The 25672-nt window shown below is 43.7% G+C and overlaps 1 protein-coding gene across 1 annotated transcript in view; it reads left to right on the top strand.

Annotated features, from left to right (window-relative positions):
• The window catches only part of PCSK4 (proprotein convertase subtilisin/kexin type 4), a 1746539-nt gene that overhangs the window by 267752 nt on the left and 1453115 nt on the right, over positions 1-25672 (top strand). The window contains exon 2 of the mRNA XM_069646705.1: positions 14954-15058. Within this exon, the coding sequence (XP_069502806.1) occupies positions 14954-15058 (105 nt within the window). The remainder of the gene's footprint in view (positions 1-14953; positions 15059-25672) is intronic.

Below are 25672 nucleotides of genomic sequence, written 5' to 3'. Positions count from 1 at the left end.
AGTACGTTGCGGCCCTCCCAGATGGACATTGGCGTACATCTGTATGTGCATTTGGACGACGGACTACAGGCTACACCCAGTTGGAGTATCTATCCCCCCCCCCCAATCACACTGCCATGTGCTTGGCCTGCTACTCACCAAGTAGCCACGAACGTTGTCCCGTTTCTCACTCCATGTAGCGGGGGATAGTTGAGTTCCGCAGGACCATGGAATCATGGGTAGATCCGGGAAATCGGGCACAGCAATGTGTAATTATCTTGTTGGCGTCACATACCATTTGGACATTGATGGAGTGGAATTGCTTCCTGTTTCGGTAGACTACTTCATTGTGATGTGGGACGACCAATTCCACATGTGTACAGTCGATGGCCCCGATGCAACTTGGGATGCCTGCCAGTGAATAGAAGCCAACTTTGGTGTTTGCAATCTCCTGGCCAGTCCGTGGCATGGATATGTGTTTGGGTGCATGCTTCAGGAGGGCATCGAGTACCTGGTTCAGTGTGCATGAGAATACTGGTTGGGAGATGCCATGCATCTGCCCCACTGTATGCTGGTAGGTGCCTGTGGCCAGGAAGTGGAGCACAGTCACCACCTTCAGTAGAGGGGGGGGTGGCAGTTCTGATGTCTATGAGGCTCACAATGTCGTCGAGTATCATGTCCACGATTCTGGTGATGGTATCCCGGTCCAGACGGTACAGGGTGTGTATCTGCTCAGGTGTTAGGTTAAATGGACTGGGTCTGATCCTGGGAATTGGTGGGTGCCTCTGTGGTATGATTAGGTGCCGTGGTGGCGCTTGCTGTGCCTGTCTTGCCCTCCTCCTGCGTCTCCTCTGTGCTGCCTGTTGTTGTTGCAGCTGCGCTGCAATGAGGTCCTCCATGCAATGTAATGCTGCCAGTATTGAAACCATCTTGGTTTGGGAAGGGGTGTGGGAAGGGGTGTGGTATGCTTCTTTTGAGCAGCCACAGTCTCCTTGCCTCCACCTGTGCTGATTTTGGCCACCTGTGGCAGGTGGTAACACTGCACAGTTCTTTTAATGGGTGGTTCGCGATGGCGGTATTAGCGCCATGCCGGTAAGGGGTTTTGTGGGATTTACCATGCCGCTATTGGCATGTACACTTGCCTTGTGATGCTGTGCTATTGGCGACATGTCGTTATTTACGGGATGGAGGGTCGCGCGCACGCGGACTGACCGCTATTAGTGGCACCATACTTAGCGGTGCTGCTATTGGCGGTGAGCCGGGTCGTAATCCGCATGGGCATTTAACGTTACCAGTATTCCATTACCGGTAACGTTAAATCCCTAACGCCTACCGTGTAATGAGGCCCAATATCTTAATTTCTTGTGTTTTAGTGATTCTTTCAAATACCTCCTTGTCGAGCTTAGGCATCGCCAACCATCCCCTCTGGCTGTCGGACATCATCTTTGTAGTGCCTACCAAGGCCATTGGAAAATAAACTCAAGAGGATAGTGTTCACTCTTTGTTCAAACAGAAATGCAAAATTTCATAACATTCCTGAAGAAAAAACAATCCACAATACAGTAATCGATGATTGTGGAACAGTATTGCTGATCTTGTATGATTAGGAGTGCACCATTTGCCACAAAAGATCACAGAAAATCACTGGGCAGAATCCAAAAGTACACCTGAAAATCAGTGTTGCACTTTCGACTAATTTTAATGTCCAAACATTTGCACTAAATTTCATAAAAATATTTTGCTTGAGAACCTGAAACCCCTTCTAATGTTAAATGCAGTCCTACTATGTTTTTGAACAACTTGACCCTATGTGTCTAAAAATGTACTACTGACTAATCAATTTCCTCAACAATTTCTGTAAGCAACCACTTAATGTCAAATGAAGTTAAAGGCTTTGCACATTTCCTTTACTAGAACTGCAAGTGGTCTAGCAACTATAAGTACTGCAATTTAAAGTGTTCTATAAGCAGTCATATGTTTATTATATTTCTAATTTGTGTTGCTATCATTTGTCCGCCAACTGAGCACCGATATGTACAGTCGAAAAATTGATGTTGCTCACCATTTCATTTGATATGCTAATTTTGCATAAAAGCATGGGGACCCCTGCTCTAGGGTGATACATGCTAGCATTGAAATAGTGGAGTATGAAAGTATAAGTGGAGTACTTATAATTTACAGTTGAAGATATGGAGCGACTCATACAGACCCTTAAGATATCTAGGGCTCCTGGCACAGATCATCTAGCAAATGTCCTATTGAAAAAAGAGCCTAATAAAAGGGCCAATATTCTTTATGGCCAATATTCTTTATAAAGTCTTCCTAGAAGTTAGAGCCAAAGGGAGGATATCTATTAGTTGGTGTAGATCTGTACTAATTCCGATCTATAAGAAGGGGTTGTGAGAGACCCCCTCAAACTTCTGATTATTAGCAGTGGTAGATTCTAGCTCCAATATGTTCACTCAGTTGTTGCTTGAAAAAATTAATGAATAGATGAGGCAGAAAAACATTTTTGGCTTTAGAAAAGGCTTTACTATATTATCAAACTTCTGTGTTCTAACCCATATTATACGCGGTTCCATTTAATAATGTCCCCCGCAAAAATGTCACCATGCAAACTTTTTTTTACATTGAACATGCGGTTTTAATGGGGGGAGCTGGGGACCCCCCTGCATCCCCTGCTCCACCTGTCCCTATATATATATATGGTCACCTATATAATGTTGCCACAAACTTATCCCAGCGACATTATGTACGGCGACCATATATGTAGGGACATTATTACCTGATACCTTAGACACAGTACTGTATTCAAAAACTAACACCATGTATGCGTGCTTTGTGGCTAATGCCAGAGCATTTGACACAGTGAACCGCACCATTTTGTTTGCACAAATGAAACATTGGGGGTTGCATCCATCGATAATGTATTTTGTTAAGGCTCTTTATTCCAATACCACAGTGCAAGTAAGAGTGTAACAAGGTGGCACACTTAGTGATTCGGTTGAAACGAATCACGTGCTGAAGCAATGATGTTTGCTTCCTCTGATATAATTTAGACATAGTAGACCTGGACGAGGAAATTAAGTAGTGTCACAATTTTCCTCCACGTGTAGGCCAACAGTCTATTTCTTTGTTGTCCTACATGGATGACACAGTGATCACCGATGAAACAGTGGTAGGCCTGCAAATTATCCTTTGACACTTGAAAAACATTTATTTTTATAATTGATTTGTTATTAACCGGAATACAACAAAAATCATGATTGTACAATCTAGGAAAAAGAAGAAAAATAAATATATTTGGAAAATAGGTGGTGTACCTTTTGAGGTAGTGAGTAAGTATCCGTATTTAGATGTGACTATTACTGATACTTTAAATTCTTATGTTTTGGCCAGGACAATCAATAAAAAGACTCAGTCAAAGTTCAATAAAATAAAGAGCTTTATCCATTGAAAAGGTGGATACTCCATTGAGGGCCTCCCACAATTATGTAAAACAAGTATTGTGGTTTGCACCTTATATGGCCTTGAAGTGTATACTAGCAAAGAAACTGCGTGGCTGAAGGTACTTGAAGTTATGGCACTGGGCACTTGGCCTACCTAAATATGTACCTGTAGCAGCTGTTTGTAGCGAATTAGACGTATCTCTCTGACTACAAAAAAAAAGATAGCCACTTGCATATTTTATTTAAGAATGCTAAATGAAAAAGATAAGCACACTTCCATCTAGACCAAGTTCAAAAGCTGTTTGGATATGAAATCTCCTACTACTGTGATAAAGAACTGGGTGAGTGAAGTCAGTGTTCTTTTTTAATTGTATAGTGTTTATTATTGAAACACTAAGATTTTGGATATGCCTGTAAGGAAATCAAAAAAAGAGCTGCAATTTAGGATAGAGATAATCAAATAGTAGAACTAAGCAATAAAACCACCTATTGCCAATATGCAAGGCAAGGATTTCCACTTAGCCCATTTAGTTACATTGGCAACTACCAACCTTCTCGAGTATGGGAGTTTGTACTCCTGTTCCTTATGGAGATCGAATTTGTCGCCTGTGTAAGTTAGAAGTAGAAACTGCAACATTTAATAACTGACTCTAGTGTCCCTACTACGGTTTATGAACGTGGGTAAAAGAATCAGTTTTAGGACTTCCGTTATTTTCACACAGATCAATGATGGTCATATATATATAGTCATATATATACTCTGGGACTAATTAGATCATGAATTGTATATTTATTTTTATCTGGCAAACTATTGAGTGCATTGGAGAGATGATCTAATTAGCCATTTTACTGTATTTGCAATATCTCGCTGATAAGTATTTTAGGTGAAATAATTTTTACTTCTGATTGTAATGGTGATACTTTTAGTATTTTTATTAGTGATTTTATAAGTTATAGAAATTAACTTTTAGCTATTATGGAGATACTGTAAGAAGTGTTTTATTCTTTTGTCTAACCTCATACAACGTTTACAACTACCTTCTAATGTAAATTGATTTCTGTGTTAAAAGGTTATATTTAATCAATAAAAAACGTATTTTACTTCAGCCATAAGCCGACTCATGAAAGTGGTCCACAGGATTTCTTTAGGGAAATCTACTTGCGACAAGAAGGGAAGGAGGTGTTTGAGGATTTGTTGTGTAGTGTTAGACCTCATAGGGAAAGCCTAGTTTGGAAGGTTCAAGAGGGCCAGCAATGTGCATTCCTATTCTTGAAAAAGGGATATCAATAATGGGGGCTGGTTGTAAAGGAACTGGTGGGGGATTAGGGGTACTGGTTTTCTGGGAGAGTGGATAGGTCAGAACAAAGTTTTTAACCTAGGCATATACCTCAGGCCAGTAAAAGGCACCTAAAAGCAGTTCAATATTTGTGGCTGTGTCTCGGCGGCCCCTAAATGTCCAGCTGTAAGATGGGCGTGTGCAATGTCAAGAACCATTCTTCTATGGCTGTGTGGTACTACAGTTTGGGAGCGGGTTGTCCCATCCAGTCCAATATCACCCCTATACAATAATCCATGTTTAAGAAAAAAACAATTGACCTCTTTATTTCTTCCTTCTTACTCAGAAATGACCTTGAGGAGGGCCTCTCTTAACACTGGGTCATTACGCGGTGCGAAGGCCAAACCAGGGATGATTTCGGTGTCATCTTCACCGGGGGAAATCTTTCTCTTCTAGAGTCCTTTGTTCTATTATTCTGGGTAACAGGACTGTTTTCCAAAATAATTTGAGCTATTTTGTCCCTGGGTGTAACATGATAGGTTCTTTTGTAGTAATATTTTGAAATCCCCTCTATAATCTGGGTCTATTACACCAGCCATTACATCTAGGACATACTTCCATGCCAGACCTGATTTTGAGATCAACCTGATGTAAGTCCCAATGATGAGGATTAATACTAAATCTGGTGGTATCAATTGTCTTTTGTCAGGTTCTAGGACTACTTCGCTACTAGTGGAGAGATCAAATCCTATTGATTCCTTAGTGAGCATGCTAGTACTCCCTCAGTCGCCACTAAGTTTGGTAAAATTAAGCGTCCCCCAGTTTGTATCAACCAGGCCAGATCCCATTTCATACACCATATGTAATGGTGCTGAAGTAAGGCTCAGACACTGCTGTGGCATATCTTTCGGTACAGACTTTTATTAATCAAGAAAGCGTTGGAAAAAGGCCTCTCTGTCCCTAAAGCTAAGAGGGGTTTCCCTGCTGTAAGGGAGGCATGGTATCACACGTATGACACTGACACAAGAGGTACAATTTGTAAAACCTTTATTAAAGTTTCTGGGTTTGGAAAAACTTCTTTGCCCTGTAATTAGGATGGGTGTAGTTTCGACCATCAAACAATAAATAAAACAGTCCTAATTGAGTCCGTCAAATCAAAATGGCCTATGCTAACAAAACCTAATGCCTGCCCTATCTCTTGTACAAAAGGTGTATAAAGGAGATGTGAATGTAAAACAAAATCGGTGTTCAAATATAAAGAATAAATGTGGCTGAATCAGCTCCCCTCCCCACGCAGTCAGCACAGAGTAAGGCGGTCCCCGTAGGCAGTATGACACACTCTAGCTCAGGTTTTTAACACAAAAACAGTTCAAAATGTGGATCGAGGCCCGCCTGCCCTTCCACGTTAAAGTCTCTTTCCAGTCTTCCAAACAACGTTCAACAAAAAGCTCACGTTGGTCCCCCTCTGTTGGGCTCAGAATTTTCACAACAAAATTCCAACAATACTTGCTGGGGGGCTCCCTTCGCCAAACTTATTAGACTTTAGGCATCCCTCAGTTGGGCTCAGACCGTGTGCATGGCTTTCTCTACAGACCTCCGTAGGGCCACTTCGACTCAAAGTTCAACGTTCAGCTTTTTACTCTCCCCTTCTCTCAGGGTTAATTCTGATTACGTCGCTTTTACAGTTCACTCACTTTATCGCTACAAACAATTCACCTTTCAAAGAGACTTTCGAGTGGGCTACTTCCTTTCGCTGACACTCTGTTACTCAGTATCGCTGATTTCACAGTTGTCCTTACTTCAAAGTTCATTCACAGGTCTGCCTTTTTTCACGTCTCATCAACAGGCGTGCAGCCTTCACTTGCGATATAATGTTGCAACTTCACTCTTTCCTTAACACACACCAGTCTCTCAGGTCGCTTGCCAACTCATCGGTTGTGTCTGTTTCTTTCTTGTCTTTACAGTTTTCCAATCCACAAGTCAAGGTTAGTACCAAAGGCTTGTCCTCGGCTCCTCAACTCTGCCATTCACCCGGGAGGGTTGCTTGCGTCCTGGAAACAAAATGCAGCCTTCTGCTTTGGGATTTGGCCTTTCTGCATGTGTCTTTTGCGGCCTTTTGGAGGCAACGACCTCCTGTAGTGAACTCTTGGGGTTCTCGACCCGCTGCTCTTGTCCCTTGGTCCGTCGCTCTGCTCCAGTAGGTTCACCTTCCCCCCGGAAGTTGTGCTCTTACTCATGTTCCACCTTGCTCAGAGTGTGTCTCTACGTTCTGCCTTTTATCCGTGTGAGGAGAGCTGATTGGTATAAGATGTATGCACTTAAAGTCAAGTGCCTGACTTTGCCTCACCCGATTAGCAGGACATGTCGAGTCGGATGCATAAGAGTTAGTCTTGTTACTCTCAGTCACCCTCTTTCTCAGCCCAGTGTTTGTGTTTGGGACCTCAGTGAATACAAAAAAATAGGATGGGTTAGGTGTACAAAAAAGGGGAGAATACCACGTCTCACCATCGGCTGCCTCACCCCCATCCCGAATACCCTTCACCTAGGTGACCCTCCCGAACTGGTTCACCCCCAGGGTATGGATCCAAAGGCAATGGCTGTGCCCTGGCCACCTGAGCGAGAGATCCCCGGGGACTAGTGGGTGAGACACCCTTTGGTTTCTCACACTGCCTCAAAGAAAACTAGTGAAATTGTCAGGATGTCCAAAACCAGAAAATCTGTCACTATTGTGTCTTGAAAGCCTACATCTCTCCCTAACACTAACAACTTAAACCAACTGCTGTGCAAGGATGATTTCTTCTCAAAGTAAAGTATTCCTGGTAGTTCCATTGAACAGAAGAGTTCCCAGTCTCTCTGGCAATCAACATTAAAGAAATAAACAATGTTCATAAGCATAGGATTCCAAAGATAGGAGTGTCCTCCTTTCCCATATGCTTTTTCTACTTTCATTCCTTTTGGCCTTCTGAGCCCTGTATCTTCTGTAATGCCACTGGGTAATTCAGAAGGATATACTTCTCAGATTCACAGCTCTTTTATCCCACCAGCTTGGCACACTTCCCTACCAAACATAGAATTATGACCTTTTCACTACCAGGGTCCTTGAACCTCTTGTTCTCATCTTCCTATGTGGTTGTGGGTCCCAGACTTGCAAGAATTTGAACAACTTGGTTTACTCTCCTGCTAAGCCATTGCCCTCTTATGGACCGTCTCTCTTTCTATTACAGGGCAGCAGACCCTCTTGTTCCTCGTAACTTCAGGTGTTTGTCTTTCACATGGGTATTGGTATGTGTCCCAGACTCGCATTGTAGGGTTATCTGCTTGGTTTACTCCCCTGCCAAGCATACAACTTTCCATTGATTACTTCTTTTTCACTCAGGGTCCCAGACCCTCTTATTCTTGGCTTTTCATATGGCTGCAGGTCCCAGATTCCCAATGTCCTTTCAGGGCCCGAGACCCTCTTATTCCTCTGGGTCCCAGATCCACTTATACTTTCACTCCCATATGGGTGCGAGTCCAAGACTCGCAGTCCCTTCTCAGGGTCCCAGACCCTCTTGCTCCAGCTTCTCTTTTCACCCCTGTGCTTCCCCAGACCTACAACACCTCGGGTTACCCGCGTACCTCTTAGCTTCTTCGTTGTAGGCATTTCCTGAGCAGCAGTGTTGCTTCTCGTGGCACTGGCATCTGACTCTGACACTGCGTGTCCTTCTTCGCAGGCGCTTCTCCGGGGCTTGGGGCGCCTTGAGGTTAATCACGGCAGCAGTGCAAGTTTGCGTTCTCCTTATTCTCTGTTCTCGACTTCCCTGTCGTCTCTCATCTGCTCGCCTAGTGCACAGCTCCTGCAGTTCCTCCTCCTCGGATAATTCTATTTTTGCGTCCCAGCTGAGCTAATTTTGAACTCCCGCCCTGGTTTGTTGCTTTCGTTTGGGCCAATGAGGTCCTGTGAGAAGCAAGACCACTCACCCTGATTGTCCAAAGTAATCCTCGGACTCTCGTCACCTTCTTCTTCACAGTACGTTTAATAGTAGACGCAAAATACTTGGTTAATATTTCGGCCTTATCAGGTATATTAGTTTGACTAACTTGACAATAAAATACATTGGCTCTGGCTAGAGGGGGTGGAAGGATGACTTAGTATTGAAGTAGGGGTTGGCGGTACTTAAATGGAATCAAAAAATAGGGCTCCTGGTGTGGAACCTATTCTACCCAGGAGGGTTAACTAGGAAAACAAAAGATACAAATGAATAGGTCCAAGGATGCTAGGCTCAGAACAACACCTCCACATGTATTATCAAACTCTGCATTGCTAAGGAAGGAATCACTCTTCAATAGTATGTTGTAGAGATAAATCTCATTTTTTTAATATTAAAGTTGTGTGCAAAAAGACATAAATCCAACATTTAGAGAAATTAAGACATCAAAATGGTTTGCTAAAACAGAACAATCAGACAAAAAAATATTTACAACACACAGTGCCAAAAAAACATTTTTTGGGACAATCTCCAAATTGTGTGTGTGTAACAAACCCGACTCCTATTAGGATTTGCCAAGAAATTCACATATTGCAGTGTACATATTCAAGTCAACATTTGTGGAAAACACATAGAACAATGGTGGGTACACACAATTATTTTTCTTGCGTAAACAGCATTAATGTGCTGTAGTTTTGGGGGGAGTAGTGCGTCTACACCAGGTGTTTCAGCCGTTTCTAGGTGGGCTAGGTGTGCCTCATCTTTAACACGGCCTTCATCAGGACATACACCAGGTGTTTCAGCCGTTTCTAGGTGGGCTAGGTGTGCCTCATCTTTAACACGGCCTTCATCAGGACGGAGTTCTGTGTAGATTGACGTCTGTGCTGCAGGGGAAGGAGACTACAGTCAGGGGGGTGTCTGAGCCAAAATTATTTAGTTTGAGTGAATCACGTGTGGTTGATGTAAAATCAAAAAGCACATAGCTTACCTATGGGTTAATAGATTTCACAGGCGCTAAATTTGAGATCTGCTAGCCGCATGGGCTGGTCTCTGTATGGTCCTGTTGCAAATAACAGAGAACGAGAGAAGCAAAGGGAGGTTGAAGCTAAACATGTCCCCGTTTAAAAAGGCATGAAAAAAAGTTTTTTATTATATGCAGGGAAAAAAATCTTACCTCTCGCTGGAGGTCGAAAAATGCTGATCCAGGGTGGTATCAGTGGGAAACAGACACGGCTTGCACAGCTAAAAATATATATGGCTCAAGGTGAGTGTGGTTACCTAGTAACAACTGTCTCATATATATAGCAGTAAGTGCAGGGTTTATTTTAAAGTACCTGTGAGGGTTGCAGCATGGGCAGCCTGTCTGCCAAAAAAGTACGAGCTGGAGCTCCTCAGGCTGCTGTGTCACAGTTGAGACTGCAGGGGCCTGACTGCAAAGCGTTGGTAACACTGTTGCTAGGTCCCTGTAGGTATTTATATGTCAGCCATCTTGGAATGACCCTAGGATCGAGTAAGAAACAAAATGATGGATTCTGCTCCATCCGGGGGGCACAAAAAAAGCTCAATCAATTATGGGTGTGATTAGTGTCAACGCGTGTCTAAAAAGTTAATTTAGACAATATTGTTGACAAACGGTTGTCATGGCAACCGTAAGCATTGCGGGGTGGCATTGGTTTTTTATACTCTGAGACAACATAGCTTTTACCCCATGAGGTTGTGATTACCGAAAATACTTCATTTCAATATGTTGTGGCATGGATCACAAAATGTTTGTGTCTCAGGAATCTCAGCAGAGAAAAACCATAATTAAGTAGGTGGACAGTTTGTATTGTATTACTAACAGCCCGAGAGGGTGAGAATTAGGGCGTGTCGCCTGGAAACTTAATACATAGTTTCATAATGACAGAAAACATTTGGAATTAACAAAGAAAGTATAGTTTTTCATGTAGGTGATTTCAAACATTGACCAAAAAAAACAGTGTCATAATGTCTACTGACTTCTGCATTTCATGAAATGAAAAATGATCATAGTGTTAAGAAGTTCATAGCTCATATTCAATCATGGGGCACATGTCATTACAGGAAAGACTTCCATTCAACTGACACATTTAGACCAGCCTGAACGGAGTTAAGTCTGTGGACCCATCGTTGTTCTAATTGGGTCAGCGTTTTGTTCAGATCCCCCCCAGAGCATTTTATCAGTAAGAACCATAGTGATACTGATCTAAGATGGTTTGTCCTCCAAAAAGTGAAACCAGCAAAGCGTGGGGGGGATCTGAACAAAACGCTGACCCAATTAGAACAACGCTGGGTCCACAGACTTAACTCCGTTCAGGCTGGTCTAAATGTGTCAGTTGAATGGAAGTCTTTCCTGTAATGACATGTGCCCAATGATTGAGTATGAGCTATGAACTTCTTAACACTATGATCATTTTTCATTTCATGAAATGCAGAAGTCAGTAGACATTATGACACTGTGTGTTTTTTTTGGTCAATGTATGAAATCACCTACATGAAAAACTATACTTTCTTTGTTAATTCCAAATGTTTTCTGTCATTATGAAACTATGTATTAAGTTTCCAGGCGACACGCCCTAATTCTCACCCTCTCGGGCTGTTAGTAATACAATACAAACTGTCCACCTACTTAATTATGGTTTTTCTCTGCTGAGATTCCTGAGACACATAAACATTTTGTGATCCATGCCACAACATATTGAAATGAAGTATTTTCGGTAATCACAACCTCATGGGGCCATTAGCTATGTTGTCTCAGAGTATAAAAAACCAATGCCACCCCGCAATGCTTACGGTTATCATGACAACCGTTTGTCAACAATATTGTCTAAATTAACTTTTTAGACACGCGTTGACACTAATCACACCCATAATTGATTGAGCTTTTTTTGTGCCCCCCGGATGGAGCAGAATCCATCATTTTGTTTCTCACTCGATCCTAGGGCCATTCCAAGATGGCTGACATATAAATACCTACAGGGACCTAGCAACAGCGTTACCAACGCTTTGCAGTCAGGCCCCTGCAGTCTCAACTGTGACACAGCAGCCTGAGGAGCTCCAGCTCGTACTTTTTTGGCAGACAGGCTGCCCATGCTGCAACCCTCACAGGTACTTTAAAATAAACCCTGCACTTACTGCTATATATATGAGACAGTTGTTACTAGGTAACCACACTCACCTTGAGCCATATATATTTTTTAGCTGTGCACGCCGTGTCTGTTTCCCACTGATACCACCCTGGATCAGCATTTTTCGACCTCCAGCGAGAGGTAAGATTTTTTTCCCTGCATATAATAAAAAACTTTTTTTCATGCCTTTTTAAACGGGGACAAGTTTAGCTTCAACCTCCCTTTGCTTCTCTCGTTCTCTGTTATTTGCAACAGGACCATACAGAGACCAGCCCATGCGGCTAGCAGATCTCAAATTTAGCGCCTGTGAAATCTATTAACCCATAGGTAAGCTATGTGCTTTTTGATTTTACATCAACCACACGTGATTCACTCAAACTAAATAATTTTGGCTCAGACACCCCCCTGACTGTAGTCTCCTTCCCCTGCAGCACAGACGTCAATCTACACAGAACTCCGTCCTGATGAAGGCCGTGTTAAAGATGAGGCACACCTAGCCCACCTAGAAACGGCTGAAACACCTGGTGTACGTCCTGATGAAGGCCGTGTTAAAGATGAGGCACACCTAGCCCACCTAGAAACGGCTGAAACACCTGGTGTAGACGCACTACTCCCCCCAAAACTACAGCACATTAATGCTGTTTACGCAAGAAAAATAATTGTGTGTACCCACCATTGTTCTATGTGTTTTCCACAAATGTTGACTTGAATATGTACACTGCAATATGTGAATTTCTTGGCAAATCCTAATAGGAGTCGGGTTTGTTACACACACACAATTTGGAGATTGTCCCAAAAAATGTTTTTTTGGCACTTTGTGTTGTAAATATTTTTTTGTCTGATTGTTCTGTTTTAGCAAACCATTTTGATGTCTTAATTTCTCAAAATGTTGGATTTATGCCTTTTTGCACACAACTTTAATATAAAAAAATGAGATTTATCTCTACAACATACTATTGAAGAGTGATTCCTTCCTTAGCAATGCAGAGTTTGATAATACATGTGGAGGTGTTGTTCGGTACTTAAATGGAGCCATACAGTGTTTCCTGTGAATAGTTGTCCCCAATCCCATAGGGGGGTTTCCTTTCCCATGTGATCCTACCTCAGTGCACCATCCCCCAGCGGGTTTATTGTACTGTGGACGCACCACCCTGGCCCCATGGGAAAGATCTCCCCCTAGCAGAGAAGGGACGACATCCTCAGATTCGTCAAAACTCTCAGACGGATTTATGAATCTTTTCATACTATTCCACTATGTTGAGGACTGCTGTCTTGACTGGCATTACCCCAGCTTGTCATGCTTGTTAGCTTCAGGTCCTTTCAGTGTTAAGAATCGTATGCTGTATTGCACAAGGTCATGGTGGTGTTGTGCTTCTAACTCGCATTCCCTACCCAGCTCATAGTACATTTTTCTCCATAATCTGGCCTTTCGTCTAACTTTCAGAGCAAGTGGGCTTTTTTCGTTCTCTGGGTTTCTTGTTTTTCATTACAATATATTCCTACCTCAAGAGGGATACATGAGCATGCCTTTAGGGCAGCAGCAGTTTCAGTAGCTTTACAAAGGCATGGTTCTTTAGCGCTTATTTGGGAAACATTTGACAAGCATTTCCAGGATTAAAATGTTTATTATAAAAGAAAAATGCCTATCTCTCCCTATTGCTAAGAGGGATTTCCCTGCCTACAAACTTAACGGTGCACTATCTGCCTCGCAGCTCCCAGGCCCACCACAATTGCCTCGTGTTCATGCCACCAGTTAAGATGTTCTCCCCGTCTCCATTTCACGGTCTTCTGGCGTATCACTTTCCTCTTAGGTTCCCCACTCTACTGCAGGCTCTGCAGTATAGCACGGCTCCTCCCCTCCAGGACTTTCGCACGTCAGAGGCTTGCCTCTGCATAGGATTCTTTCTCTTCCTTTCAAGGTTCTTTGTCTCCTTCTTCTTGCTGCCGTACTTCATAAGAGCATGTTTGTTTTTTGTCAGCTGCTGAGTTCATGGGGATTCTATCATTACCTTGAGCCACCGATATGGGAATAATGTCAATAGGATTGGAATGCAAAACAGAAATAACAACAATCTATTCCACATTTATATTTGCAGACAGTGTTCCTCATAGGGAGTTCCTATAGGAATGGAGTCCTTGCCCCTTGAGGGGAGTTACTGCTGGTGAGGTCCCCCTTTTCCAGATCTCTGGGGTGGGTCATGCTTAGCAGGCTCACCTCCCTAGCCTCATGGGTTGTCTTCCCCCTAAGAGAGCAGGGACGAATTTCCCAGATTTGCCACTCACCAGAGGAATATATTTTACTAGGTTTGGTTTCTCTTGTTGCTGCCTCTTTGGTTGCTTACATCTAATGGCTCATGGTTATGGTCAATAGGCAACCAAATGTAGAAGTACAGGATACTACCAATAGACCCATTTGCTCCATTTGACCCTCAGTCCATCCCCAGAGTAAGTTTACCTGCCTGTAATTAAGTCTAGACAAGTAGCAAAGGACCCATAAGGAGGGCACACAATTGGGGGATTTGGGTACCTATAGTACTTCTCTTGCCCCATATTTTCATTGGTGGTTGAATTGTCATGCACTATCTGGAAAAACAATGTTTTTTCAAAGTAGTTTCACCCTGCAGGGACATGTGAGGGTGAACAGTGGGTGTATTCTTGAGTCATACTGCAGCGTAGGTGAGAGAGGGGAAATGCTTTATCAGCAGGGGCAAAGATATTGGGGTGTTCATGTTGACTATAAGGTGGCACGTACCCGGTGGGCAGTATGGCAGATGTTTAACCTGCAGTTACTGATCAGGCTGAGAGAGCGTAGCACAAGTGCACTCTGCAGGGGCAGGACCTGAGAATGTGGGTGCACAGGTATTCTCTGCAGGAGCAAATGCACCCAATCAAGCACTTTGCTCGAGCAGATGAGGAATATGGTCTGTGCATAGTTTCATCCTGCTGGTGAGCAGGTAGTTGTTTTCCCTACAGATGGCACATAGTAAATCAGCAGGGGCGGGGGATAGATGTGTTTCAATGTGTTTACTGGTAGGTGAGATGGATTGAAAGATACAGGTTTACATTCCTTGGGCAGGCAATGGTAGCTGGTTTTAGTTGAATGGCTTACTTTGTTCCTATCCTATTTATTCTAGATTTTGCCCAGCAGTGATTATTACCACTTGGTTCATCGTGGCTTTATGAAGATGTCATTCAACCCTCACAGGGGCAGCCACCTACGTCTGAAAAGGGAGCCCCAGGTAAGGGTGTCAAGTGCTTGGTATAGTGATCTCCTCTGCCCGTTCTACTGTGTCTTTCAATTGACCTATCCTTGTATATTTCCTACTTTTTGCAAGTATTTACATTGGCCTATTAAATACTTGATCGCTTTACAATACAATTATTTTCATGATAGATCTGTACCGTTGCTCTGATTTTCAGTTCTTTGACAGTGGAAATCACATACATACCTGAAAATAGTACAGTGGATTGTGGGACTGTCCCTCATGGCAACTTTGGATAGAGCAACAATGATCTTGGAGGGAAAGAACTTGGGAAAAACACTTGGACACATTATTGACCTTTGTGTGGCCTATATATATTTGAGTTTGAGTTTGATGTTGCATGATGATTAGAAAAGTGAGTCTGTTTATTGTTTTAGGTAATGTGGATCTTGTTTACTTTTATGTTCTGTGCATGATACTCTTTTCAATACTGATGATAAAAGTAATAAAACAGAAAAAATAATTTCCAATTCTGCAGCATTTGATCTTTTGTAAATTCACATGTTGTGAATATTTACAGCTCTTAAAATGGAAATCCTTGGCTCTTTAAAGAAAATGTTACATCAACACTTTTTTCTTAAGAATACACTGTTAACTTTCTGGTGATTAGCCAACCTACCTGCAACTGTTCAGTGCTGAGCTTCTAAGTTCCAATCCTGCAGGTTCACTTCAGATTCCTTTTCTACCTGTTTAAAAGAGAAAATCCTGTAAAAATGCAAAGGGCTCCTACTGTTGTGTAAAGTTGTGTGCTTTTAGGAATACTGTTTGTACTATTTGATTTATGCGGCTTTAAAATCAATTGGTTATTGTGTTTTAGCCCCAGACCTTTTCGGCAGAATGGTGTGCTTGTCTGGCCGTTATCGATGCTTAAATGCCCTCCTACCTGTGTGCCCTTAATTTGATGCACTTTTACTACCTATTCGAATGGTCAGATGTTGCGATCCCTGATAAGCTGCTTCTAGCCTTACATCCTTATCAGTTCTGTAGGTACTTATTTTACATACACTGTTTGGAGACATTGGAACAAGGGTTTCAATCCCTAAATAGACAGTTGCTGGAATGGCTGTCCGTGTTGAGTTTTGGGACCAGGTGGAGAAAAGGTTTTCCTGAGCCTTGGTTGTTCGCTCCTTGCTTTGTACCATCTTTGGGCCTGAGTTGGGGTTTAATCCATTTAGCTACTGCCATCATGCTTGTAAAAACTCTCGTGTTTTCTCTTGCACAGCACTGGGTCATTGATGAATGCAGATGAATATGTCTAACACGGGTCTTGTCTAAGAGAGTGTGTGAACTATACATTGATCATATATACAGTTGGCAACATTGTTATATTCTTTATGCATAAATGTGTTCTACATGTTAGTGGGGGCTAAAGATTTTTACCTTGTACGCCTTATTCTATGATAGGTGATCGGGATATTGTGGACATTTGGTGGGGGTTTGGGAGATGAGTGGCCTGCTCCTACATTTGCATTTGTACAAAAATGTCTGTTATGTGAATTTCTTTTTGTATTGCTTCAAAGCAATGCGTGTTAGTGTCTTCACCTATTTTTCTGGTCCCGATATATCACCTATACTATGCTGAATTATACACAACCGATGTGTGCACTGTCATTCTGCTGTGCACTCATGCTTTTGAAAAGAACATTTATAAATGAAATAATACGTTTGTGATAATAACTCATCGTAATGTTTGGTACTCTTTTATACAATCATTGTATTTCTAATGCTACAACATTGTAAAAAAGGACATGTTGCACTACAAAGCATGACCATAACCGTGTTATTTTAGGTCCAATTGCTTTTGCTCAAGTGAGTTAGTTCTATTCTGCCATTAAGCACATTTTGAGATTATGTGCAAATGGTCACATTTCATGACAACATTTACCTGTTTAAAAGGGGCCACCATAGACTCATCTCATGCTTGTCAATATCTGAGTTTTTAAATTAAAATATCCACTGGTTAACTAGATGAGAAATATCGAGTTGCTTGACACCACATAAAATATCACTAGTAGATGCTATTATTTTGATATTATATTACAAAGATGCTGTATAGACGCGGTATGTGCATAAATGCCATGACATAAATTGTATTTCTTCATGTCAAGAGAGCATACTGCAATGTAAAACATACATTTAAAAAAAAATAATGAACAGGATACATTGTGCATGTAAATAAATGCCACCGCTCACATGTATCTATATTGTGTGGAGGGTCAGAAGAAGGACGCAGACACTTTGAGGACATGGTTTAAGATATTGTTATTAAATTAAGATAAGGTCTAGCTTTCCCTGTCTCTTTGGTTTGGTACCTGCCTATATTTCTAACTAATGTGCTCGTCCGCTAGTCAAAAGTAATAAGTCTGCTGTCCAAATACTACCCTATCTGACCCTTCCACTTATAGGTGGAGGATGACTTCCTTCTCCTTAGCGTAGTTCTAGTACCAGTCTGTAGCATGGTTTGTAGTTTTCCCTCTTCTACAGGAATCTGTACACTTTTTCTCGTGTCCAATTAGGACTAGGTTTGCTTTGGCCGGTTTGCCTCTTATTTAGCTTCACTTGTCTGATTTCTTTCAACTTCGATTCACCAGAATTTCTCCTTTTCATATTCTCTTTGTCTTCTATAAATGAGATTGTGACTGTCTCCCTTTCCCAGGGTATTATTATTTGTGAATCCTTTCTTGTGGTATTATTATTTTCTCTTTTATTATTCTTGTCTCTTATATCCCCGTAGTTTAAGTTCCTTTCCTCAATGGTGACATTTATTTTATGGCTTATACTGAGACAAGTTATTTGTTTAATATTCTGGTTCAATCATGTTAGCCCATTATACCTGTTCTCCCCGTTACCTTCTGTTCAGGGAATGAATGTTTGCAGGAACCTCGTTCCTTCTGAACTTCTTCTCAGGTCTCCAGCTGTCAGAGAATGCCCTTCAGCATCGTTTTCTCTTGTGGCCCCTTTTCTCCTCTTCGGTATGTTAGTCCGTCAACTAGTAGGTGGACACCCCGTGACTTTGCTTTAATGGTGGTATCAGCGACGTCGTGGGGACTGGCTGTCCAGCACAGGATTTCTGTGTTCTTGCCACCCCCTCTGCTCAGGCTCCTGCCCCGCGTACTTCATCTGTGGCACCCACGCCACTCTCTCTCTCCTGGCTCTCCCTTCTCAGGTTTCTTGGGCCGGGTTGACACCATAGTTCGGATGTCCCAGCGTTTCTCTCTAGGTTTCCCTGTTCAGGGTTTCTCGTGTCGGGCTGATGCCGTGGCTCTGGCGTCCCGACATCTGTGTCTCTTCTTGGCGTTTCAAACTCACAGGTCAGTCAGCTTGAGCCGACTCTGCCTCTCTTGACGGCTTGGCACGTAAAGTGTCTATTATTTAACCTCCTCGTCTCAATGTATGAGATATTAGGATTTAGCAGTAAATGTACCTTTACAGTAAGATTTTGGTCTTCACTCAGAGTTTCTTCATCCCAGTCATGATACTTAAAAGTCTCTGATGTTGTGGAACATGCTATGTAAGCCATAGTGTGGACGCCTCTAGGGAGTTCCTCATGGGAATAGGAGTCCTTGTCCCAAAAGAGGGGTCTCTCCCGGGGAGGTCCTGCTTCCCTCTACCCCTATGGAGGGTATGGCAGAGTGGTCTGAACTGCCTTGCTTCACAGAAAGGGGCGAATTCCCTCGATTTGTTACAATTGTCAGAGACAGTCGTGGTATGTAGTTGTAAATATTTGAAAATACCACTGGACTTCTAGGCTCTAATTTTCTTTATACCACCTTTGAAATGTAAATGTAACTGATAGTCTATAGTGACCTTCTGCCACTCTGCCTCTAAGAAAACAATGAAGAAAAAATTGGTAGGGTTCATTAGTGGGACTACTGGAGATTAAGATGCAAAAGCGGTGGTATGGGTGGGGGTGTCCAGTCAGTATGTCGGATGCATTTTTTTTAAATGCAATTATGTCAAACATTTAGTAAAAAAAAAAATTGAATGTATTTTTTTATTTTATACGTTTTCTGGTGGGTTTTGTAAGAAATTTGAAGTGTTAAAAAAGAAATGGGAATTTGGGGGAAACCCCCATTAAAGAAAAAGACAAAAAAAAAACACTTAAAAACATTTTTTAGACGAAATGTTTTCGACATATTTGCATTCGAAAAAATGTCATTCAAAATACTCACTATAAACCATGGGTGGGTGCAGGTCAACCGGAATCGACAACAGCCCTCCTTTCGCAGTCAAATGATAAAGCAACAACAAAGGAATTCAGGTTAATATGCCATTGCTTTGATGGTTATGACAGACTCTGTCTCAAGCTATTCCTTTGCAGACATTCTAACCAAAGAAACAGGTAATCGGTCTAGCAGACCACTAGAGACATGTCTTCTCGCATAATGTTGATATCATCGCAAAATTGAAAGTGTAGATTCAGTTTAGCAATGATCTCACAAGGTCGGTGTTCCACTAGCCTTGGAGGAAGCGACAACGGCTCCCCTGACGTGATTCTTATCACCTCTAGAACCAGAGCCCTGAGCCCACCCCAGTAAGGGGTTGTGGTAGGAATAGAGGTAGAGGAAAGCATGCACCTCAGGCCTTGCAAATTCTTAAAAAATCCCACTAGATCTGCAGGGCGAGTTCCTTAGTTTACATACTTGACCTAAGAGAAATGCATTTGCCCCAGGGTGACTGGAGACAAAGTATTTACCAGTGCCTTTTGTAAAAAGGTCGCCATAAGCACACTTCATATTTGGTGCAGTGCTGACAAGTATGCACAGTGAAACTTGTATTTGCTGTTTACTGCAAACAGTGTGTTTGCAGTAAATGAAAATTAAGACCCCACACTCGCCAGCAAAGTCGAGTATCAGGATAATGGTACTCGCCCTTCCTAAAAACTACTCGCCACTGCTAGTGGCTTAGTACATTTTGTGAGCCCTGTACCCGTCACTATGCATCAAAGAGAAAGGAGACAATAAAGCCATGCAGTGTGGGTTAGCACCCATCCACATAGCAAATACTGATTTATTAATGTCATGTAATATATAGGGTAAATGCTGTTAAACTTCCTCCCAACTGTGAGGAGTCAGGAATGAAACTCGGACACATGTTTGCCATGTTTTTGGTTATAGACCTTTATTTAAAGAAAAAGGGGTTGAGAAAATGCCTCTCTGCCCCTGCTCTGAGAGGAATTTCCCTACCTTAACCAAAAACTAAGGATATGTCGTGTGTCAGAATGTCCAAAACAATATTGTCCTGTGTCCAAAGTTCTATTTGGACCCACACACTAAAACTGAACACTAAGGTGAAACAGGAAATGTCTTTAACCTTTGGGAGGTTTTGAAAAGTGTTAATAAAATAGGAATAAATTGTTCCAACACAAAAGTTCTTTGATAAGAGGTCCCTGCTCCAGTGGATTCCCCTGGATTCCTCTTTACTGTCCAATGTTTCACATATAACAGTTCCTTATGATTCTTGTGGCCTGCAACAATGTTAATGTACAAACTTGCCTGACTTTGCACTATGTCTCTTTCTGATTACATGGTATACCTTGGTGCCAGGCTTTTGCTTTCGTCCTTGATTCATGCAACTGCTTTTCTAGTCCTGAGGTCTTTTCTCAGGGCCCCCTTATTTTCAACCAGCACAATCTTTCGAAGGGATTGTGTCCTCCGACGTATTCCTTATCTTTGATAATATGTTTCTAGCTTGCTGGCCTCGGAAAAGTTTTCTGTAGAGGGCGCTGCGCGTTGACATCCGCCGAGTCGATGTCCCTCGACGGCCACCGTATCGGCGCCGACGTCACCATGCCCATAAATAGCCACGCGAGGCGTCCATTGTACAGTTCCGTTTTTCCGCGCTTCGTGGGGCGTCGGAACATCGTTGCTCAGTTCAGTCAGATAATCTAATCTACATCTGCTCCATATATACCAACTCGTTCATCGGAACCGACAACGCCGCAATCCGGCTTAAAAAAATGTCGAGACTGTGGTAAAAAAATGTCGATAACGGATCCACACAGGATCTGCTTGTGGTGCTTGGGAGCCGAGCACCATTGTTCGGAGTGTGAGGACTGCATGTCCATGACGGCGAAAGCCTTGAAGGAGTGCAAGGGGATGCTCGACAGAGGTAAGTCAGTCAAAACCTCCTCGAAAGTTTCTTCGGCCAAGTCGAGGCATTCGTCTCCTCGCCGTCGAAAACATTCCCATTCTAGATCTCGAAGTAGCTCCCACCATTCGTCGAGATCACGACAGTCAAAAAAGAGAAATCGAAGATCCCCTTCCTCGACGTCTTCGGTTTCCCCAGAAAGGGTCTCCTGCCCCACAAAACACAACTCTCAGGCTGAGTGGGAGGAATTTAGGAAGAAAATGTTAAGCGTCTTCGAGAAAGCGGCCTCGACCCCCTCGAAGACAGCTGAGGGCGATACCCTGGGTGAAAACCCCAAAAAAAAAAAAACGCCGCGAGTCGCAGCACCTGGCGAAACATTCCACCCGAGAGCGCCACGGACCATCAGGTAAGAAGGCACCGTCGAAGATCGCTTCGACAGATGGATCAGCGCCATCGACGCCGTTGTCGAAGGGTTCTTCGACTCATCGGTCGATCGACTCGATGCCATTGACGCCGATGAAAGAGAAGACTACGGCTACTCCACAGCCAACAGTGATTCCAAGAGCCTCCGGCACGACGCCGAGACCGTCGTCGATGTCCTCGAGTAGGATCCTGATCCTCTCGAGTTCTTCAAGGCCTCTTCCGGTTTTCTCAACGCCGTTTTCGGGGCCTTTGAAGCCTGTCACATCGGCGTCGACAACATCGACGAGTATAATGACGAGTTTGGCTCCTTCTGCCTTAGAAATGGGTTTTATACCATTTCAGAGGTCATAGTACCCTGGATTATCTTCAATTTATGAAGAAGGGGAAGATTCTGACGAGGAAACCTTCGGGTTGCAGAGGACCACACTACCTGTTTCAGAGGATTTCACCTCTGAGGAAAGAAGGTTAAAAGACCTACAGGAGTCATTACATGAGGCAAGTGGGCTGGCCACTTCCCCAGAAGTGGATTTTGTTAAACCAGACCCAGGGGAACATGCTGAAACACCCTATAGAACCCTGATGGCAAGAATTATTGAATTCATGGGTTGGTCTGCGCCTTTGCCTGTTTTTCAACAGGATGACCTGCCAGACATATTAGACAAAGGTCCACAGGAGGATCCTGTGGTCCCCTTCCATACAGCCTTACAAAGAAAGATTGCATCTAACTGGGAAACTCCTGAAGTTATCCCTGTTGTCAACAAAAGATTATCAGCCAAGTATAGGGTAGCTGCTGCTGACCCTGAATAATTATCGAAACACCCGACTCCAGAGAGCCTGGTGGTCGAAGCGGCAACTTCATCAAGCAGCAGGACCGCTTACCCTACTGTCCCACAGGATAGAGATGACAAGAGGTACGATTCTATGGCAAAGAAAGTCTTCTCTGCTTGTAGTATGGCGTTGAAGTCCATCAATGCCACCTGTACGCTCGCTCGGTTCAGTCACACACTGTGGGAGTGTGCTTCATCAGCGGGTGACTGCATACCCGAAGTAGAGGAAAAGGAAGCCTTCCTTAACATTATTAAAGATGGCTAAAATGCCATGTGCGAGTCACTTCAAACTGGCATCGATTCCGCTGACAGTATCAGCAGGGCCATGGCGGCAAGTGCAACAATCCGCAGACATACGTGGTTGCAAAAGTCTGGCTTTGCTCCAGATGTACAGGCCAGACTTTTGAATATGCCCTTTGACGGCTCTTCATTATTCGGAAAAAAGGCTGATGATAGTCTGGAAAAGTTGCAGACATCTAAAGCAGCAGCAAAATCTTTAGGAGCTGCTATCCGCCAAACTCCTTTTCGCCCCTCAGGAACCTCTGGGAGAGGAAAGTCCTTTCGCTATTATTCCGCATTCGGGAAAGACAGAGGACAGCCGGCTCAAAGAGGCCAAAGGAGATCCACCCGAGGTGGACGGGTCAAAAGTACTAAGACCGGAGCAGCAGCAGGTGCCTCTTTACCCTCGGCATCTGCATCAGCCACCCCCAAACCACTCTGAGGTCTTTCCACACAAGACACATGTAGGGGGCAGGTTAACTCAACATCTGACGGAATGGCAGGCTATTACGTCAGATGCTTGGGCATTGGAGACAGTTGCCCAGGGTTACTGCCTACCCTTTCTACACATCCCTCAGAGTCATGCACCGGGGAACAGCTCTCGAAAAGTTCCAGATCCGCTCCGCTTGCAGGAAATTATGGACCTGCTAGAGAAAGGTGCCATAGAACCGGTACCTGTAGCGGACAGGAACAAGGGCTGGTACTCCCCCTACTTTCTCATACCAAAGAAGGACGGAGGACTGAGACCCATCCTGGACTTACGAGAATTGAACAAGTTCCTCAGGAAGGACAAGTTCAAGATGGTAACTCTCTCTCAGATCCTTCAGGCCCTCCAGCTCCAGGACTGGCTGGTATCTCTGGACCTTCAGGATGCTTATTTCCATATGCCAATCCATCTCAAACACAGGAAATACGTGAGGTTCGCAATTGGCGACTCTCATTATCAATTTCGAGTTCTGCCATTTGGGCTGACCTCCGCCCCGAGGGTCTTCACCAAGCTAATGTCGGTAGTGGCGGCGAGTCTAAAGAGGGAAGGGATCCACGTCTACCCCTACCTGGACGATTGGCTGATCTGGGCTGTATCTTCAGAACAAGTTCAGACCCAGCTAGATTATGTCTGCCACTTCCTTCACAAACTGGGCTTCTCCCTCAATTTAAAGAAGTCACAGATGATACCATCTCAGAGACTCCAGTTCATTGGATCGGTCCTGGACACTTCCCTGGGAAAAGCCTCGCCACCAGAGGTGAGGGCTCAAGATATCCTGCAGATGGTCAACAAGTTTCAAAATGCCCAACGTCTCCCAGCCTTCGACTTATTGAGGTTGCTAGGCCTCATGGCATCCTGCATCTTCCTTGTGCCAGAGGCTCGTCTGAGAATGAGATCTCTTCAGTGGGAACTGAGAACTCAGTGGTCGCAATTCTCAGGCAGAATGACAGATCTCCTCCGGATTCCGGACAAGGTAGCCCGCAACCTTCAATGGTGGGCCTATCCAGAGAACATCTTGAAAGGAGAACTGATTTGGCAACCATGGCCGGAGATAACAGTAGTCGCAGACGCCTCACTCACGGGGTGGGGAGCCCATGCCGACGACTTGACCATCAGTGGTCGTTGGTCTCCATCGGAGTCCAGACTACACATCAACCTATTGGAGCTGAGAGCGATCAGACTAGCGCTGAAAGCTTTCCTGCCATCAGTACAGGGGAGAAATGTCCTAATAATGACGGACAACACGGTGGCCATGCACTACCTCAACAAAAGAGGAGGCGTAGGGTCACTGCCACTGTGCAGAGAGGCAATGCAGCTCTGGTTTTGGGCAATTCAGGAAGGAATCTCTCTATCGGCAGTCCACTTAGCCGGAGAGAAGAACTTAACAGCGGACACTCTGAGCAGGCAGAGCAGAGTCTTCCACGAATGGGAGCTAGCTCAGGATGTCCTTCAAGAGATCTTCGCTCTTTGGGGAACCCCTCAGGTGGATCTGTTCGCCACAAGCACCAACAGGAAGTGCGATCTGTTCTGTTCAAGGGAATCTCCCCCGTGAGGAGCTCTAGGAGACGCATTCGTAGTGGACTGGGAGTTTCCACTCCTTTATGCGTTTCCACCAGTCCCTGTTATTCCTCAAATGATCAGGAGGTTGAGTAGATTCTGGAAAACCATGATCCTTATTGCCCCGGACTGGGCCAGGAGAACGTGGTACCTGGACCTTCTAGATATGTCCATCTGCCCTCCAATCCGTCTTCCACTCAAAGAGAATCTTCTCTCGCAGAAGGGGGGTCAGGTTCTCCATCCAGACATTAGAACCCTCAACCTTCACGCTTGGCTTCTGAAAGGGTTATGTACAAGGATTGGGATCTCCCTCATGACGTCATGGAGGTGTTGCTTTCGGCCAGAAGGCCAGCAACAAAGTCTTTATACCGTTGCTGTTGGAACAAATTTTGCAGCTGGTGTAGAGAAGAGAATATCGACCCTTTTTCATGTGGTACACCAACGGTGTTATCGTTTCTACTCTACTTGGCAAACTCAGGCCTTCAAGTTGGCACTGTAAAAGGCTATCTCGCAGCGCTTTCAATCTTCAAGCGCTCTGCAGAGGAACCATCATATTTCAAACTACTTCTAGTGATACAATTTCTCAAGGGATTAACTAATGTTTATTCTCCAAAACCATTCCAAGTTCCCTTATGGGACTTAAATTTAGTCTTAAACTTCCTAATGGGCACTCCATTCGAACCACTTCACTCTTGTTTGCTGAGATTTCTCACGCTTAAAACTGTTCTATTGGTAGCACTAACATCTGCTAGGAGGGTGAGCGAGCTACAAGCTCTCTCCTGTAAACCCCCATACAATTTTCCACAAGGACAAAGTTGTCCTACAGGTGAAGCCCAATTTCCTCCCAAAGGTGGTTTCTGAATTTCATATTACTCAGAAAATGACCTTACCTTCGGTCTACCCTCCTCCCCACCCGCGGAAAGAGGA

The sequence above is a fragment of the Ambystoma mexicanum genome, chromosome 1p (assembly GCF_040938575.1).
Source record: "Ambystoma mexicanum isolate Mex_15411 chromosome 1p, UKY_AmexF1_1, whole genome shotgun sequence".
Lineage (NCBI taxonomy): Eukaryota > Metazoa > Chordata > Amphibia > Caudata > Ambystomatidae > Ambystoma > Ambystoma mexicanum.
The sequence above is the reverse complement of the archived record's forward strand: the minus strand, read 5'-3'. Positions and strand labels throughout refer to the sequence as shown.